The 17,876-nt window shown below is 47.8% G+C and overlaps 1 protein-coding gene across 1 annotated transcript; it reads left to right on the forward strand.

Annotated features, from left to right (window-relative positions):
* Positions 1 to 1,916: 1,916 nt before the first annotated feature.
* Positions 1,917 to 17,832, forward strand: ADCY9 (adenylate cyclase 9). Its single transcript, XM_026683270.2, is given in 11 exon segments — positions 1,917 to 2,183; positions 2,186 to 3,673; positions 5,771 to 5,943; positions 6,716 to 6,820; positions 7,807 to 8,024; positions 8,706 to 8,808; positions 10,086 to 10,294; positions 10,591 to 10,750; positions 11,443 to 11,594; positions 11,912 to 11,953; positions 12,684 to 17,832. Coding segments are annotated over 11 exon segments (3,975 nt in total). The 5' UTR covers positions 1,917 to 2,038; the 3' UTR covers positions 13,864 to 17,832.
* Positions 17,833 to 17,876: the final 44 nt, after the last annotated feature.

Below are 17,876 nucleotides of genomic sequence, written 5' to 3' on the forward strand. Positions count from 1 at the left end.
TCCTGCCTTGGGAATTTGTGCTCTTGTGGTCCATGGATGTTCCGCCTGAGCATCCTCTCCCTTTGGTAAAATGTCAGACCCAAACCATCCACCTGTGGTTGTGTGCTTCTTTTGACCAGAATTGTGGACAGATGTATTTAAAGGAATTACATAGCTGTGTAATACATTTCAGTGGCTCACAGTAATAGTCTATATTTCGAGACACTATGTACTTCAGCCCTTCTAATAAATTCTGGTATTTTTCAGCCACATTTCTTGGTGTGTTGCCTCTCTTTCTGAGTGGAAAGGATGAAACAATGAGATCTCACCAAGGAAGAGGGCCAACAGGGACTTTTCCACAGCTGATCCACCCAGAATTCATTGCTGGGACTTCTTTCCATGGGTAAAAACCCTCTGGTTGACAGCAAGGCCTGTGCAAGTAAGAGCCACCACTTCAGAGAGAAGTGTAAAAGCTTTGCTTGGAATAAGGCACTTTCACAATCAACAGGGCAAAACAGGGAATCTCCTTCCAAAATGAACGGCTCCCTTCTTTTCCCCTCCATGCCTGGATTTGCTTAATGACTTCATCACTGATGGGGACATTTTTGTGTGTGGAAAGTATCCATAGGCCAGGCAGGAGAGTCAAGGCTATGCTTCTGGGGGTGTGGGAGGTGTGTGTGCGTGTGAAGCGGGAAGGTGGCTGGAATTAGGAAGCACCTCCAGCATAGAAGCTGTTTTTTTAACTCGGCTTTTTCATTCCCCCCGCTCTTTTTTCCTTTTTCAGTCCCTCTTCCCTCCTCCCCACCCTCAACTTTCTCCGCCTTCTCTGATCACCCCCCCTTTTTTGTCCAGCTACAACTGGTGACAGGGGAGGAAATGCCCACAGGATGCAAGTTAGTTACCTCTGCATCAAGGAGTTCTGCCCCCATCCCACCCCGTTTTTCCCCCAATAGAAATGATTTCCAAAACGAAGATGCTTCCAAGCATGGAAGGTGAACACCTGTGCTACCACTGGGTACAGCACCTCTGCCCGCCGGCCATTGCTGAGGGGGAGGCACCCAAGGATGCCCAGAGGACTCTCGAAAGCCCCGTCAGTCGCTCTCCCGGGAAGCGGGCGGCGGTTTGTGTTTTGCCGAGATTCATGAAGCCGTTTCCCCCTGGAGGAAGGCGTTCGGTTGAGTGCCGAAGCTGCTGCGGCCGGGAGGCTGCGAAAGGATCCCAGGCGGCAGCGCCCTCTCTTCCCCTCACACCCCATTTCCCAGGCTCCCCTCCCCGCGGAGCCACTTGCGGGGCGGCCCGTCGGTTTTCATGTTCAGGCGCAGCAGCCTTTCCGGCCTCTTGCTGGGCAACCGCCGAGAAACTCAGTCCGCGGAATGACTGGCACGGCCGGCGACCCTCCCCAAGCAAAGGGCGGCCGTCCCGGTCCCCTTCTCTCTCTCCCGCCTTCCCTGCCGGCAGCAGAAGCGGCTCCTCCGCCCGCAGCTACCAGGCTCCCACCGGAGAAGCTCAGGAGCCGCCCACCCGGGGTCGCCGCCGCGCTCGCCTCCTCCCCGCCCCCGGAGCCCCTTCGGCCAGGGCGGGTCCCGGGCGGCGGCCTGGCGGAGTCGCTTCCCGCGGGACGGGCCCGGACCCCAAGCCGGGCGATCGGGGGCGGGTGGCAGGCCGGTCGGTCCCCCCCCCCCACGGGCGCTCGCGGGCGGGGTACGAAGAAAGCGGCTGCGCAATTAGCCCCCGCTGCGCGTGCGCAGATCGCGCCCCTGGCCGTCTCCCGCACCGCGCGCAGGCGCTCCTGGTCCCGCGCGCCAGTGACAGCAGCCTCGGCGCCGCCGCCGCCGCCCCTCCCCCTCCTTCGACGCGGCCCGTGAGGCGTTTCCAGGCAGGCGGCGGCGGCGGCGGCGAGGGCGGGGGGGCAGCCGGGCGGGGGCTCCGGCGTGGCGCCATGCGTCCAAGCCCGGCGCGGCTCTACGGGAGCAGCGGGAGCCCGGGCCTGAGAGGCGGGGGCGGTGAGCTGGGCTGAGCGGCTCCGGGTGAGGCGAGCCGAAGCGAGCCGGGCGTGGCCATGGCGGCGGCGGCGGCGGCCGGGTCCCCGCCGCCCCCGCCGCGTGGCACCGAGGTGAGCGTGTCCGGGGGCGGCGGGCGCGCGGCGGTGCGGCTGCAGGCGGGGCGGCGGGGCGGCGGGGGCGCGGGCGGCGCGAGCGCGCGGGGACGGCGCTGGGCCCGGGGCTGGGGCTGGGGCTGGGGGCCGGCCGGGCGCCGCAGCTCTTCGAGCGCGCCTCGCCGCGCTGGTGGGACCCGCGCTTCGACTCGAGCAACCTGGAGCAGGCCTGCCGCGAGCGCCGCTTCCCGCAGACGCGGCGCCGGCTCCGCTACGCGCTTGGCTACCTGGGCGCGGCGGCGCTGCTGTGGGGCGCCTACCTGGGCTGGGGGCGCGGCGGCGGCGGGGCGGCGGCGGCGGCGGCGGCGGCTCTGGCCTTCCTGGCCGCCTGCTTGGCCGCGCTGCTCTTCACCTTCACGCGCGCCTACGGGCGCCACCCGGCCGGCTCCTCGCTGGCGCTGGTGCTGCTGGCGCTGGCCCTCCCGCTGGCCACGCAGCTGCCGGCGGCGCCCGGGGGCAACGGGAGCGCGCACGCCGCGCCCCCGCCCTGCCTGTCGCCGGTGGGCAGCTTCTCGCTGTGCGTGGCGGCGCTGCTGCTGCTCTACGCCGTGCCGCACCTGCCGCTCTACCTGAGCCTGCTGCTGGGGCTGTGCGGCTCGGCGCTCTTCGAGGCGCTCGGCTACGGCTTCCGCGACGAGCGCTGCTTCGCGCCCCCGCCGGGCGAGCGGCTGGCCCCCTGGGAGCTGCTGGGCAAGGCCCTGCTGCACCTCTGCATCCACGCCACCGGCGTGCACCTCTTCATCATGTCGGAGGTGCGGTCCAGGAGCACCTTCCTCAAGGTGGGCCAGTCCATCATGCACGGAAAGGACCTGGAGGTGGAGAAGGCCCTGAAGGAGCGCATGATCCACTCGGTCATGCCCAGGATCATCGCAGACGACCTGATGAAGCAGGGGGACGAGGACAGCGAGAGCTCTTCCATCAAGCGCCACTCCGCCTCCAGCCCCAAAAGCAGGAAGAAGAAACCATCCATTCAGAAGACCCCCATTGTCTTTCGCCCCTTCAAGATGCAGCAGATAGAACAAGTCAGTATTTTGTTCGCAGATATTGTGGGCTTTACCAAAATGAGTGCCAACAAATCTGCACACGCCCTGGTGGGGCTTTTGAACGACCTCTTTGGCCGCTTTGATCGCCTCTGCGAGGACACCAAGTGCGAGAAGATAAGCACTTTGGGGGACTGCTACTACTGTGTGGCGGGGTGTCCCGAGCCCCGAGTGGATCACGCTTACTGCTGCATCGAGATGGGCTTGGGCATGATCAAAGCGATTGAGCAGTTTTGCCAAGAGAAGAAAGAGATGGTGAATATGAGGGTTGGCGTGCACACCGGGACGGTCCTTTGTGGCATTCTGGGAATGAGGAGGTTTAAGTTTGATGTTTGGTCCAATGATGTCAATTTAGCTAACTTAATGGAACAACTGGGCGTTGCTGGGAAGGTCCATATTTCAGAGGCTACTGCAAAATACTTGGATGATCGCTACGAAATGGAGGATGGAAAGGTGATGGAGCGCGTGGGCCAGAGTGTGGTAGCAGACCAGCTGAAAGGTATTTCTCATTTTTGACTCTGAATGAGTTGATTTGTTTTGGAAGTTAACTTTTTCCTTCTCTTGTGCTAATGTCAGCAAATTTGGATCAATTTCATATTTTACCTGAAACCAGCCACGTAAACGTGGTGCCTCTGCCCTTTGAAGAAAACTAAAGATGAGGGAAGGTATGCATTGTAGCTGCAGTGTCTTTTAGTTTCCAAGTGGAATTTTAATTAACTGATTATTTTGTAGTTTGTGACGTGTGATTTAACACTACAACGTATACATTCATAATAAAAATATACTTTTATTCCTATGCAGGTAAGTCATGTGATGTTTGATAAAAAGAAATTATCACTTTGTAAGGAAAAAACCCTACAGTATTCTGGAGGGCAGTTTAAGACTGAGCTCTTCCATAAGATTGTTGAGCAAGGAAAAATGTTGCTTTTGATGCCAGTTTTTGGGGGGACAGTTTTCAGGATTCTATGAGTGTTGTAAACTGCTAGAAGTTGGTATGTGACCAACTTCTAGCAGTTTAGTATCAGTTTTTATTACTGTCACAGACCACGATTAGTAAGGGCATCTTAAAAGCACAGAGTGTTGAGATAAATATGAATAGTGGGTGAGACTGGAGTATAAGATGCTATAAAGCAGGGATCACCAACCTTTTGGACCTCAGGGACCACCAAACTCATAATTTTAAATCCCAGGGACCACTAACTGGTTCTGTGGGTGTAGTCTAATTTGTGGGTGTGGCTTGGTGGTCATGTGACTGGCTGGGCATGGCTTGTATGTAAATATTATAAATATTTATATAAATATTGAATTTTTTTATTTAAAAAAGAGCAACTTTTACCCAAAATCAGGCAAAGCAGACAGGCAGATTGAGTTGTTCACAGAATCATTCAGTGATCTATCTATCTGCCATCGGCTACCTGAGTCTGTCACATAAAATTTGCTTGCCGTGAGTCTGCACTGAATAATAGCACCTTTAATCCTAAGGGAGGTCCTAAAGACTAGCTAGAAAGCAACAAATCCAACCATTTCCTGCTTCCTAGCTGATCTAAATCTCCCGGCACAGCGAACAGCTTACAGTAAAAAAAAAAAAAAAAAAAGGAAAAAGCAATTTAGCAGGCAAGTTTGCCAGGTAAGGAGTGAGTGGGCGGAGAGGGTTCCCGCCGGCCATGTGGGTGGCGCAGCCTTGTGTTTCTGTGCAGTCTGCATTAATTGCTTTGGGGGGTGCTCTTGAGGTGAGATTTCTCTGTGGCCCACCAAAATTTTCTTGCGGCCCACCGGTTAGCGACCGTTGCTATAAAGTACACAAAAGTCAGTCTGTTTTCAGCAGTGAGGCCCTATTTCCACACTAAGGGAATGCTGTGGATGTAATAGTAGATTTAGATTTCAGTAAGGCATTGGATAGAGTATAAGACAGCCAACTACTTATCAAGAGAACAGTGTGGGACGCGCTGTGCCATTACCAGATGGGTTTGCAGTTGGCTGACCGACTACACTCAGCATGTGGTCCTTATGGAGCAACAATAAGGGAAGCGTGTGTGGAGGGAAGCATGTAGTGGGGTACCTCAAGGTTCTTTCTTGGGGCCATTTGCTCTTCAGGGTCTTCAGAAATGACCCAGATGAGAGGATGGAAGGGATGCAGTTGGCAGATGACACAAAGCTGTTCCTAATCTGGTCTTTTAAGTTTGGTCATTTGATACAAAAAGCCTTTTTGAAGCTAATATTAACAGTGACACTAAAACATGGTGCTCTTAAGTAAAACCAAAGTAAGTACAGTATTTAAAAATTCTAAAATACTGCTGGGTTATATTTCAGAATCCTATTTTTAAAAACATATAAGAGAAAAATAGCCAATGAGAAATAAATTACTACTGTAGTTGTTGGCCAAGCAATTTATAAAATGCAGATTTGTTGCTAAAAAGTGGATTTGGCTGTGAGAAATGAGTTATTTCTCAACTGACTCTGCAAGCTGTGATGGCAAGGGATGTAGGATGGCCAGCTATAGTAAACTGCTTTTTGCAGAAAGGAGCTCTACAGGTAAGCTGGGGAAGTGTAGAGTGGAAGAATAACAGCAGATGTGTTAACTATAGTTTCCCTGTAGGTTTGAAAACATACCTGATCTCTGGCTTGAAAAAGAAGGAGATCCATTGCAGCTGCTCGGAGATGCTCCTCCTTCCAGCTCTAGAAGCAGGAGATGGAAGCAAGTCACATGGAACTTCATCAGAGAATGTGGATGATTTAGCAAAAACATTCAAGTACTTCGAAAAAAATAAGGTTTGACAAATGCAAATTCTGTACATTTCTGTGGATTTATTTTTAGAAACCTGTTTTCACAACCTACCCAAGCTTGGAAACTTATATCTGCAGTTATTGATCCTCTAAGAAGGCAAATCATAAATTGCTTTATTTTTTTGGTCTGGAAGTCCTAACACAAGAACGTGTGGATTATGAGTTGGCTGTGTGGGGCTTGATTTAAATGTTACGCAGCTTAGGACCTCTTGCATTGTTAATTGCAAAAGTTGAAAAATGCTGCTCTAAGCGCTTCTGAGAAAGAGCCAGCAAGTAGCTGGCATAAAGGAGCAAGGATCAGGATTGCCAGCCTTGGTAGACTGAGTGATACAAAATCATTAAATACAAGTAGGAAAAAAGTCCATAACTGTTGGATGGGTCTGTCTTTGCAAAGGGTGTATAAGAGCATTTGTTCCAAAAACTAAATGTTTGCTTTTCTAATATGTATAGAAATATTACAACTGCTTTAATCGGTTAATCTGTACAAATCAAAGTGAGATGTGAGATGAGGAAAAGACAGAGCTGCTAAATGCTAACGGTCTTCTCATGTGCACAATAATTTCTTTCGATGTTCAAGTGCCTTTCATTTTGTTCTGAAACATTTAAGGGAGGAAAAGTGTCACATGCAGACTAAATAGCACCTCAGGAGTTACACAAAATATGTGCCATTTTGAAGAGCATACAGACACCCGCAGTAGAGGCTGGCCAGAGACAAAAGAAAGAATTCACCCTATAGTAAGTTTCTTTGTGGTTGCAGATCTGCCAATCATGCAGTGTTACTTTTTCCTCTGGCTGTGCTGGGAATGCAGAGGAAGGAGCAATTCAGAATGGATGCCAGGAGGACCATAGGACCAGCACAAAGGTAATTTATTCTCAAGACACCTTCTACTCTTCATTCATCCACGGAGCAGAAGCTGATGCAGATTGGTCATGAGATGAGACAGACTCAAATAGGGTGCAAGCAAAACTTCAGAATGAGATGGCCTTCAAGCGCTCGCCTCGGTGTCCTTGAGTGCAGATGGTTCCAAACCCTTTTCTTATTCTCAGGACCCGTATGTATGAGATTTGTTCCTAGGATGATTTGAAGAGCACTGTGATGTACAGTTGGATACTTTTAAAAATCCCCTTTGCTATCTTGTAAGTTGGGCTGCTTATCGTGCATTTTCTTTTGCCTTCCCATTAATTGGGTTAGTGTAACTGCTTTTGTTTTAATTTTTCAGTGCTTTACAGGGATTCTAAGAATTCTTTTTTTTTTTTAAGAGTTGGAACTTCAGCCCCTGGTAATATGGCTGTTTTTAAGTTCCTAAATTTTTTAGCTGGAAACTCTGAAAAGATAAATTGTATGTTTAATTTTGGTTTAAAACGCATTTTCTGTAGCTTTTAAAGAAATGTTAGCGTTTGCCTTTTTTAAAGATGCTTTCTGAGCATAAAGAGCTAGAGAAACCTGACTTCAGACTCCTGTTTGCTCAGGAGTTCTGAATGCTGAAGGCCTCTGGTGGTCTGCCCTGATCAGAGGAAGTCCTGGAAGCTGACCCAATGGTGTGACTTTAAAAAAGGTGTATCTCATGGGATATAAACCTTTGGGATTATACATGGTGATAATAACGTGATTCATGACATGATACAAATCTTTCTGCTGTTGTTTATTTGTTAAAAGCAACAATTTATCGGCCTTGTGTTTTTCTTTTTCTTGCAAGTGCTGTTTTATACATTCAAAAATATAACAAAATCTTTGAACAGAGATGATTTTTCTACCACAATATACTTGTAGATACAGACAAGTATAATCTGAATTCTCTCTGGTTTAATCATAAACCCCTTTAATTTTTCCCTTTTTGTCTCCATCAGAGTCCTGGGGGAAGCAGCCCAAAGTCTCGGAATGGACTTCTCAGTCCCCCGCAAGAGGAGAAACTGAGCAACAGCCAAACGTCTCTTTATGAGATGTTGCAAGAGAAAGGAAGATGGGTTGGAGCAAGCTTGGATCATTCAGCTCTTCTGCCATTGCGGTTCAAAAATATCAGAGAAAAAACAGATGCTCACTTTGTCGATGTCATTAAAGAAGACAGGTAAGGCAAAGCATCCTCATCCCTTGGACCTTTGCGCTGAGGCCTGGTGGAGTGCAGGGTCTCAGCATGAGAACAGGAAGCCAACTTGTTGTATGCATACCTTGTTAAGTTGCAATGACAGGGAGACCTCTGGCCTTGGCAGGGGGTCTTTTTCTTATTTAATGGTGGTCTCTTTTATGCAGTTTTTATGTTGACAGATAAGAGTCTGGCTGAAATGCTTGGAAGACATGAGCTCTGTGGGTTTTTTTTTCAGCTGCTGATTGTCCTAATTCCTCTGTGCTGAGGATGAGTGATCTGTTTGCAACAATCAGAATAGGTGCTTTGTGATCTGTGGTCTCATTCTTTGTTTGACAACAAGTTTGTGGCAGTGCTGAGATTAGAAGTGGGTGCTTATCCTTGACTCCTGCCTTAAACACAAAGCCAGCTGAATGACCTTGGGCCAGTCTTTTTCTCACCGCCCTAGGAAGTAGGCATTGGCAAGCCACTTCTGAAAAAGTGGCTTGCCAATGTCAAGAAAATTACAGGGACTTGTCCGGGTACTCTCTCTGAGAATCAACCACAGTAGAGCAGAAGGAAAAGTAGTAGAGGTGTCTGTGTTTCAGCAATCTATCAAAGGAGGATGGGTATTCATTGTTTCTTTGTTGGAGAATAAACTTTCCTAAAATGAATCTTTTCCCTCAGCTTGATGAAAGACTATTTTTTTAAGCCACCCATAAACAAGTTGAGCCTGAACTTCCTTGAACATGATTTGGAGATGGCCTACAGGAGCAGCTACCAAGAAGAGGTAAGGTTTTGTGTGTGTAGATCTGTGTGCATGCAGGCACATAGTATCTGAGGAACACGGTAACAAAATGCCCAAACAATTTATGTTTATTTTAACTGTTCATGTTGACTGGGGAGAGAACAGTAATTGTTATGCTGCCTGTTGTCTACGCTGATATTCCCTCTTTTTAAAAAAGAAGCTTGGTTGGCAGTTTGGCAGTTACTTTTCATTTAGGCTTTGTTTTAAGTCACTTCAAGCAGTCTGTGCTTTTGCCATTGGTGAAGGGATGCCTTTGAAAGAGAAACTGAAATTGCAGCATCCGCAGTGTAGCAACCAGGGTCCTGTCCAGAGTCTCCAAGCAGGAACATGTAATACCTGTTTTGATAAACTATGTTGGCTTGCTGCTAAATTTAAAGAGCTTGCTTTTACGTGTAAACATTCACACCCTTCCTACTTGAACCCTATAAATTAACAAATAAAACTTTTTTCTCTTCTAGCATTTTACTGCTTTTATTTAAATAGATAAATGAAATTCTGGCAACGTATCTGATAAAGTATTTGCTTTTATTTTACTTCTGCAAGAGACATCCTATCCCTCAGGCCACTAAACTCCACATATAAATTTGGGCTCAAATGAGCAAACTTCCCCAAGAATGCTTTTCATTGATAATTTATTTTACAGACCGTTGTCCTGGAAACAGCCCCTGTGGTGACTGCTTTAAACTTTAGTCCTGTATCACTTCTTCCTTTGCCTATCTTTTGTCATTAAGAAGACCTAAGTCAGCTTTTTTCCCTATCTTTCCATATAGAGTGGGCAAATGTGCATTGTTTCTATACAAAGGTAATTAAAAAATAGACGGTTAAAAACATAGCGCTTATACACTGGAAGGCCTGGTTATAAACAGAAATATCCCTTTGTTGTCCTAAATAACAATCTGTGACTTTTGTAATAACCTCGCATCAAGTAGAAGTTATGAGGGTCTGATTTCTCCTAAAGAGGTTTTGAAAATAATTTCCTCTAAGAATCTAGATTTGGTTTGTTGTACTCACTTTTGTTGATTGTTGTCATTCTGGTCATCTTTTATAAACTGATTCTAAAAACTGCTGCTGTATTTTAGTAATGTTTTTCTAAAGTAGAGTGCAGAGCACCTTTGTAAAGAGTGGAGGTCATCTCTGGATCAGATTCTGAAATCAAACCAAAAAGCAGAGTTGGGTGACTTTTGATTTCCCTGCTTGGTGCTGAGTTCTGAAGAAGTCCGTGTGTGGCCAGCCAACTTCGCTCTCCTCGTTCTCCCCAGGTCATTAGAAGAGTCCCCGTGAAGACCTTTGCCAGCGCTACCTTCAGCTCGCTCCTGGACGTGTGCCTATCTGCCACCGTCTTCCTCATCCTCTCCATCGCTTGCTTCCTAAAACACGGGGTGGCGGCCTCTCCTCCCCCTCCTACAGCCGTGGCTGTGGCAGTAGTGGCCGTCCTGCTCGAGGTGGTGTCTCTTACTGTCTCCATCAGGTGAGCCAAATGCTGCGCTTGTCCTCCCTCCCTCAATACGAGGGCTATCTCGTTGGGCACAGGTGGCAGCAAATGCTTCCCCCTGCCCATGCATGAGAGAGAGGTCCCAGCAGACCCCCTGCCCTTGTAGAGCAGCTGGAGCTCCAGTGCCGCTATTTCTGTGCCTCTTTCATGCCCACGAGAAAGAGGGGCTGCCCTGATTTTGAAAGGGGGGAAGCTCTGATGTCACTGATGGGCACTTATGGGGAAGAGGCTAAGGGCAGGGAAAGCTCAGCAGCTGTCTCCACGGTTTCCAGGATGGCTTTCTTTCTGGAGGATATGATGGTCTGCACCAAGAGACTCTTGGAAGTGATTGCTGGGTGGCTGCCCCGACACTTCATCGGAGCCGTTTTGATCTCTCTGCCTGCTCTTGCAGTCTTCTCACACTTCACCGCTGAGTTTGGAACCAATCTCTATGTACGTTGGCCTCAGCACCAGCTCTTGGTGGGCAAGCAGAGCTTCCAAGTGAGGAAGAATTGGGGGAGAGGGGAGGTTTAACCCTACTTTTGGTCATTGGAAGCTTTGGGTCTAAATGCCAAATCATACGCAGAGACGTCTTTTCCAGGAGTGGAAATGGGTAGCCAGAAGAGGGGCAGTGGCTCCCTTTGCCCATCCCAGTCCACTAGCCTCGTCCCGAAGGGCTCCGCTTCTCAGTCAGAGCTTTGCTCCCAGCGTCGGGAGCCTGGGGGTGGGGGTGGGGGTGCCTCAGATTGCAGTTTATCTACCACCCAAATTTGGTCTATTGCAATTCCCTGGACGCCTTCTGTCTAAGAAGCCAGTGGATTCTGATTCAGACTGCCTGCCTTTAGGGAACTTTTCCTTGGATTAGGTGCTACTACTTCAGCCTGTGGTCCGACTATCTAGGAATCTGCATGGCGGAGCCACCCCGTTTCCCTCCTCCCAACTCATAGCAAAATTAGGCATTTTCTGTCAGGCACAGAAGGGGACAGACCTTAAATATGACTTTAGTCAAATCCATGGAGGACAAAAGATTCCGTGGCTGCCCTAATCTTGTCGCTTATTTTAATTTTGGGATTTTTTTGAGGAAAAGTGTAACTTCTTTGCTCTAATTTCCTCCATTGTTCTGACTAATATTTCTTTTGTTGCAGTCCACCATGTTTATGTGTTCTGCAGTTCTCATCACAATAGTCCAGTACTGTAACTTTTGCCAGCTCAGCTCCTGGATGAGATCCTCTTTGGCTACCCTTGTTGGAGGGATTCTTCTCCTCCTCCTCCTGTACGTGTCCTGGTGTCCTGACAGGTGAGCCAAGGCAAATCCACTGCACTTCTAATGACAACCAGGCTACCGTATCCAGTAAAGGTCCCAGGATGCTGGAATGAAGCCTGCTTGCTTCAAGAGAAGTGCCACAATTGTTGCCGGTTTTGCCGAGGAGGTTGGCTAAGCGCTGAAGGGAAAAGTATGAAGGGGGCTGGTGGTGTGCATGCATCACAAGGACTAGCAACTTAGTGAGAGAAGAAGTCCTACTTTGTGACTACAGTGGTTCCATGTAGTTGCCCTTGTTTTGGTCCAGACTCTTGGTTTGTTGGTAATGTGAGCCCCTTCTGTTTCTGTTCCAGCGTCTTGGAGGATTCAAACCTTGTGTCATCGAGGAACCTAAGGTATGTTTTTAATAGCTATTGGGCTTTATTGCATCTCAGCCTCCAGTCTTTGGTGTATATTCTCTAAGGATCCAAACTGCTCTATGCTGCCAGCTGAGAGTCAGAATAGAAGTTGTGACCAAAACTAAAAAGATTTTGAAGAGGCTAAAATTTGGACTGTGAACCACGGGTTTCCTTTCTGCAAATCTCAGAGTACATCTAAGTTCTGAAGCAGTGAGATGGATTATTTCCAAGCACAATATTTTTATAGAGCAATAACATTATAAAGCCAGGTGTTGTTAAGGTGTCATGCCTATATATTCACAAGTCTCTCACTTGCAGGGTGGGTATCTCTTCTGTTAACTGCTAAGAGAGAAGCTGTAATTATCTGAGCTGTTGGACAGGTTCTATATGTATCAAGATGCATATCAAAATTGGATGTTCTTACAATGAGTACAACGCTCACTTGATTTAAGGAAATTCTCTTTGGAGTTTGACTTGGAAAAAAATATTGCATCGGGCTGCCCGCCCTCAGTGCACATGCCCTATGCCACTTGCTCAGAGCAAAGGCCATATTTTAGCACATCCCAGCTTCACATGTACCCTCTGTGCCAACACTGAGTCTGTTGATACATGATATCCTAAAAACTAGATTATAACGATTAACAGCACTTGTTTGAGATCCCAAACAGAATGATCTGAAGTTACCCTTAAAGTATGCATTCCCTTTTTTGTTTTGTTCCTCTCCCAGCTTCGTAGAGAATGCCTGCAACAGGTCTGCGTCGGAGGACTTCAGTAGGCCCGCCGATCTGATCGGCCTGGAAGTGATTTTGGGCCTCTTCCTTCTCCTTGTCTTAGTTTGGTTCCTAAATCGGGAGTTTGAGGTGAGTTACCGTCTCCATTATCATGGGGATGTAGAAGCTGATCTTCACCGTACCAAGATTCAAAGCATGAGGGACCAGGCGGACTGGCTCCTGCGGAACATCATTCCCTACCATGTGGCCGAGCAGCTGAAAGTGTCCCAAAGCTATTCCAAAAACCATGACAGTGGGGGGGTGATCTTTGCCAGCATTGTGAACTTCAGTGAGTTCTACGAGGAGAATTACGAAGGAGGCAAGGAATGTTACCGCGTCCTGAATGAACTGATCGGAGATTTTGATGAGCTGCTAAGCAAGTCCGATTACAACAATATTGAAAAAATCAAAACCATCGGGGCCACCTACATGGCTGCCTCTGGGCTGAATGCTTCCCAGTGCCAGGACAGCAGTAACCCTCATGCGCATCTGCAGACGCTCTTTGAATTTGCCAAAGAAATGATGCGTGTGGTGGATGACTTTAACAACAACATGCTGTGGTTCAATTTTAAGCTGAGGATCGGCTTTAACCACGGCCCCCTGACAGCTGGGGTCATCGGCACCACCAAGCTCTTGTACGACATCTGGGGGGACACTGTGAACATAGCAAGCAGGATGGACACCACGGGAGTTGAGTGCCGGATCCAGGTGAGCGAGGAGAGCTACCGCATTCTTCACAAAATGGGCTATGATTTTGATTATCGTGGGACAGTCAATGTGAAGGGCAAAGGCCAAATGAAGACTTTCCTCTATCCCAAATGCATGGACAGTGGGGTGGTGCCCCACCATCAGCTGTCTATCTCTCCAGACATTCGGGTTCAAGTGGATGGCAGCATTGGGCGATCTCCAACTGATGAGATCACCAACTTGGTGCCTTCTGTACAGAACTTGGACAAGATGCTCCCTGACACAGAGCTCAAAGATTTGCTTCCCCGCTTCAAGAAGTTTCCCAAAGAATTGATTAAATTAGACAGTCGCCCTCAGTTTGGTGCAGCAGGTGAGAAAGGTGATGGTGAGGAGGCTGGGCCAGAGGAGGCCAACGAACTGACCAAGCTGAACAGCTCCCGGAGCGTGTGATGCCCTTCGATTCTTCTCTGTGAGAAATCTGAGCTCTCTCCATCCAGCCTTTTCTCTTGCACGGAGGGGTGACAGGAAGTGGCACAGCTTGGCTCAGTTGCTTGGGCACCTGAATTGGAGAGGATCGTAGCCATGCCAGGCTCTGGCCTCTCTTTTTCACTTCCCTTAAAATGTTTATTTTTTTCCTGAGAGGAGACATCAAGTGCCTTCAGACAGACTCTGCTGGGCTCCTCTCTGGACTGAGGAGGAGTGGTATAGATTTGGGATTGGAACACATTTAAAGGACAAGCTGTGGTTACTTCATTTTTGCTTCTCATCAACAGCTTCCTTTGCACTTCCAAGAAGAGTGAATAAATAGGTGTGGGAGTGTGTACAGCACTCACATTTTATACTATGTAAACCCAGACAATTGCATGTTTGCCCACCTTCTGTGATCGAGACAAAGAACTGCTCAAAGGAGATACCGGGGGCCGGAAGGAATGAGAAGATTTCATTCAGAGTTCAACACTTACTAAAGAAGCAGTTGAGCTGCTGTTTGCCAAAATCAGATTCAAGTGCCATTGTGCTTTCTGGACTTGCCATTTCCCAGCAGATCAGAAGGGGGCGGGTAGTGTACAGCCCCTTTGCCCAGCCAGTCGGATGTGCTGGTGCCGCCAGTTTTGGCCTTGGCGATTCCTCCTTTTACCTTTGCCAATATAGAGGGTAGGTCGCAAGGCCTGACTTGGGCCTGCCCCGCATTATTTTCTGCTTTGGGGGCCCTGCTGGCATATTCTCACGTCAGCTTACCTGTCCACATGCAGGAGCCAACCTGTCCCTCAGCAGAAGTGGCCCCAAAGGGGATGGTAACCCATCCAGTGGGATCTGGATTAACTCATGCAGTATTTGAGTCATGGCTGTTTGTGTGTCACAAGATGTCAAAACAAATGGGAGTAAGATAAGCCCTCAGCCACGTAGCCTTTTTCTGAAGAAATGATATACTCTCCTATTCTAGTATACTCTAGTGAAATATTGGCCCACCTAAGAAAAAGAAATCCAATCATAAATCTGTAATATTTATATGCAAAGATGAATAGGGACTTATCTACTTTTTTCCCAAGCTCAGATAACCTGAAAATGCTTTCAGGGTTAGACAAACTTAGACTACTTTAAAAGTGTAAAGTCTTTTGGCACTTTTTCACCACCAGAATTGAAGCCTAAAAATGACAGAGTTCCCTCTTTTGGGGGGTCAGCTGACTCCATTATTGAATGCACCCCAAAAATTTGTGGCCCAAAGGAGCTTTTCTGCACCCCATTCTTTCTTTGAATGTACCACCACAGCTGTGCCAAACAGCACTACAGTGCACAAGCTCCTTTTCCAGCATGGGCTGAAGGCACAGCAATGCAGGCTGCCCTCCACGCTTTTCAGGGAGAAAAACTGGGAGAAAAAAAGGCAACCTTTTGTTTCTGCCTAGCGTATTGTGGTTAGATTCCTAAACACCAGGATTGGGAATTACCAACGGTATACGTGATAGGTTCTAGGAGTAGGCTGCATTCATTTGGATGCATCTTATTGCCTCCCTTCCAGTTGAGCTTCCAGAAAAATCGAGTGTCAATTTATATTCCCTATAAATAAATAATCTGAGGTCACCTTTTGAATCCTAGGTTCTGTTTTCCTTATGGTAAGTGGTTTGTGTTTAATGCCAAGCCTCAGCAGGCAGGCAGCTTCTAGAAAGAACTTTCTTTGGGTGGTGGCATTTTGCTTAAGGATCAAAAACAACCAGCAGTGCAAAGCCAGCTACAGTCCTTTGATTTCTTCCTGGGTTCTGCTCTCAGTATATGGAGGAGATTGTTGATCATCTTGGGTTTCCTGCCAGAAGGGACCTGCAGAGTTAAATTCAACTTTTTCAGATAAGAGCAGCAGCACCACCTAGATTGCTGCGGAGAGTAGCTTTTTCCCATGTCAAAAATGCAAAAGTTCTGAGTATTTATTTTACTTACTTCAGTTCCAGACACCGATGGTCTTGGAGAGGGAAAGAGCTTGGCCATTTTATGGTGCTAAGGTCTGTCGTGTTCAGTCAAAGTAACCTGAAAAGTAAATTGAGGACGGAGTTGTGCACCTCCTCTTGAAGAATGCAGCACGCTTCCTTGAAGCTTTTATCCATGGCAAACAGGGTAGCTTGCTGGCCTAAGCCATCTTGGATCCCAGAAAGCCAAAGAAATAACTGCTTCAATCAAGGTTAGTGGGGTATTCCAATCCTTTCCCTGTCAGAAAGGTCCAGAAGACAAGTTAAACAGACTTCCACAGACAGTTTTGATTCTAAAAGATGTTCACGTTGCCGCTATCTGCAGATAACTAGATGGAAAGATAACTTGGGAAAATGGAGTAACTGTTGAGCATTTCAAACATAGCAAAACAGCAACAAAAATTCTGAAAGAAGAAAGGTTGTGGGTCCATCATGGTAGTTCAGAAGTTTTGGGTAAGTGCTTTATTAAATGCATATGTAAATAGTATGTCTTCAGTACTGTGCAGTGTCCTGTATTTTTGGCTTAGAATATTCTGAGAGAACTTGATAATGCAGGCTGATAGAAGCACTGAGGAGAAGCAGCAATTTCCTGAAGGGTAGGAGGGACGGTGGGATGGCAAGAGCAGCTTGGGCTGTACTGTAAAGAGGCTTAAGGAGACATCAGGGCCCAATGTGGAAGAGAGACAGAAGACTTTTGTACAGAAGAGGACCAGGAAGGAGCTCTGCCTTGCTTTGCTGAAAGTGGAGTTTCATTAGAATTCTTGGCACTTACTGAAGCTAGATTCAGTCAAATCAAGGAAGTGTCTGTTAAGGAGTGGATCAAAACTTGCACCCTCTTCTGCAGAGATTAGTCTTTGCTTTTGACTTCCACAACAGTTTCCTCCTTTCCTGTCGTCTGGGACTTTCTGGTGCTCTCTAGTAAATCCTGGCAGGAATAAGTTTCTCCTTTTTCTGCATAGCTTGCATTTCCTACAGAGCATCTGCTAGTTCCGTAGTGTGCAGGGATCACAATGGTGCCAATGGGGCATTGTTCCCATTTTACAGAAACAATACCTCTAGAATAGGCCACAGGACTACTGACCTCTGAGAAGCTCCTGAGCATTGGAGAATTTGAGCGCTGCCCAAATATATGTTGGTTCTTCACTGCTGCTGCTCCATAGCAGGAAGGTTTGAGTGTCTGCTTTCTTAGATCTCAGAAGCAAGATACACCAGATCATCTTAATCTGGACAGGAACGTTTTATGCCTGATGGCTGGTTGGTGTCTGTTTTAGTTTTCCGGAGCTGTTCTCATCTTAGCAATAGGCCCTGGGAAATAGGAAGTGGTGCACCTCCTCTGCCTTTGTCTTAAGTTTGGGCTATGCAACACCCTTGCCTGTCCTCACAGGAATGGATCCTTTGTCACTGTTGCCTCATGTGCTGAAATGTTAAGGGAAGAGCAAGAGATAAACAATGAAAGTTGAAGCCTCTTCATTGGCTTGAAATGTGTACGTGCTCAAACCATGTGCCTACATACAATGAATTGGATTGCGGGGTACTCGGGCCAATTTATTGTGTAAACACGATATAATTTATTAACTAATCTTCAGCTGGTTTTCAGGGTACGTGAAGTTCAGTAGTGCCCTATGAAGGCATCAGGGCTGTTGGGCTTCCCTTGAGCCAGGCTTTCTGAGGGAAGGCTCCTGAGCAACTGGGCTGGCTTTTAAAATCCATTCTTTGGCATGGCCTTGACTCCTCTCAAGCCTCTCCTCTTGTGCTGGGGTGGCCCAGAGGTGCCAGGGGTTAACTGACTGGAAGCGGGGAGTGTTGCCAGATGTAGGAGCTGTAAATAGCTGCTGAGAATAGGCTTGGCTGACACCTGACAGCAAAGGTGAAATGCTGCAAGATGAATGAGGAAGAACGGTAGAAACCTTTCCTTGTTACTTAGGCAATGTAATCAACTCTCTATTAAAGTCTTTTCTGTATTGGATATGCAGGATCATTTGTTTGTTCGTACACCAGATCCAGAGAGCC

Source organism: Notechis scutatus, chromosome 12, assembly GCF_049901735.1.
Source record: "Notechis scutatus isolate UNSWTSFEM ecotype Mainland chromosome 12, rNotScu1.2, whole genome shotgun sequence".
Classification (NCBI taxonomy): domain Eukaryota; kingdom Metazoa; phylum Chordata; class Lepidosauria; order Squamata; family Elapidae; genus Notechis; species Notechis scutatus.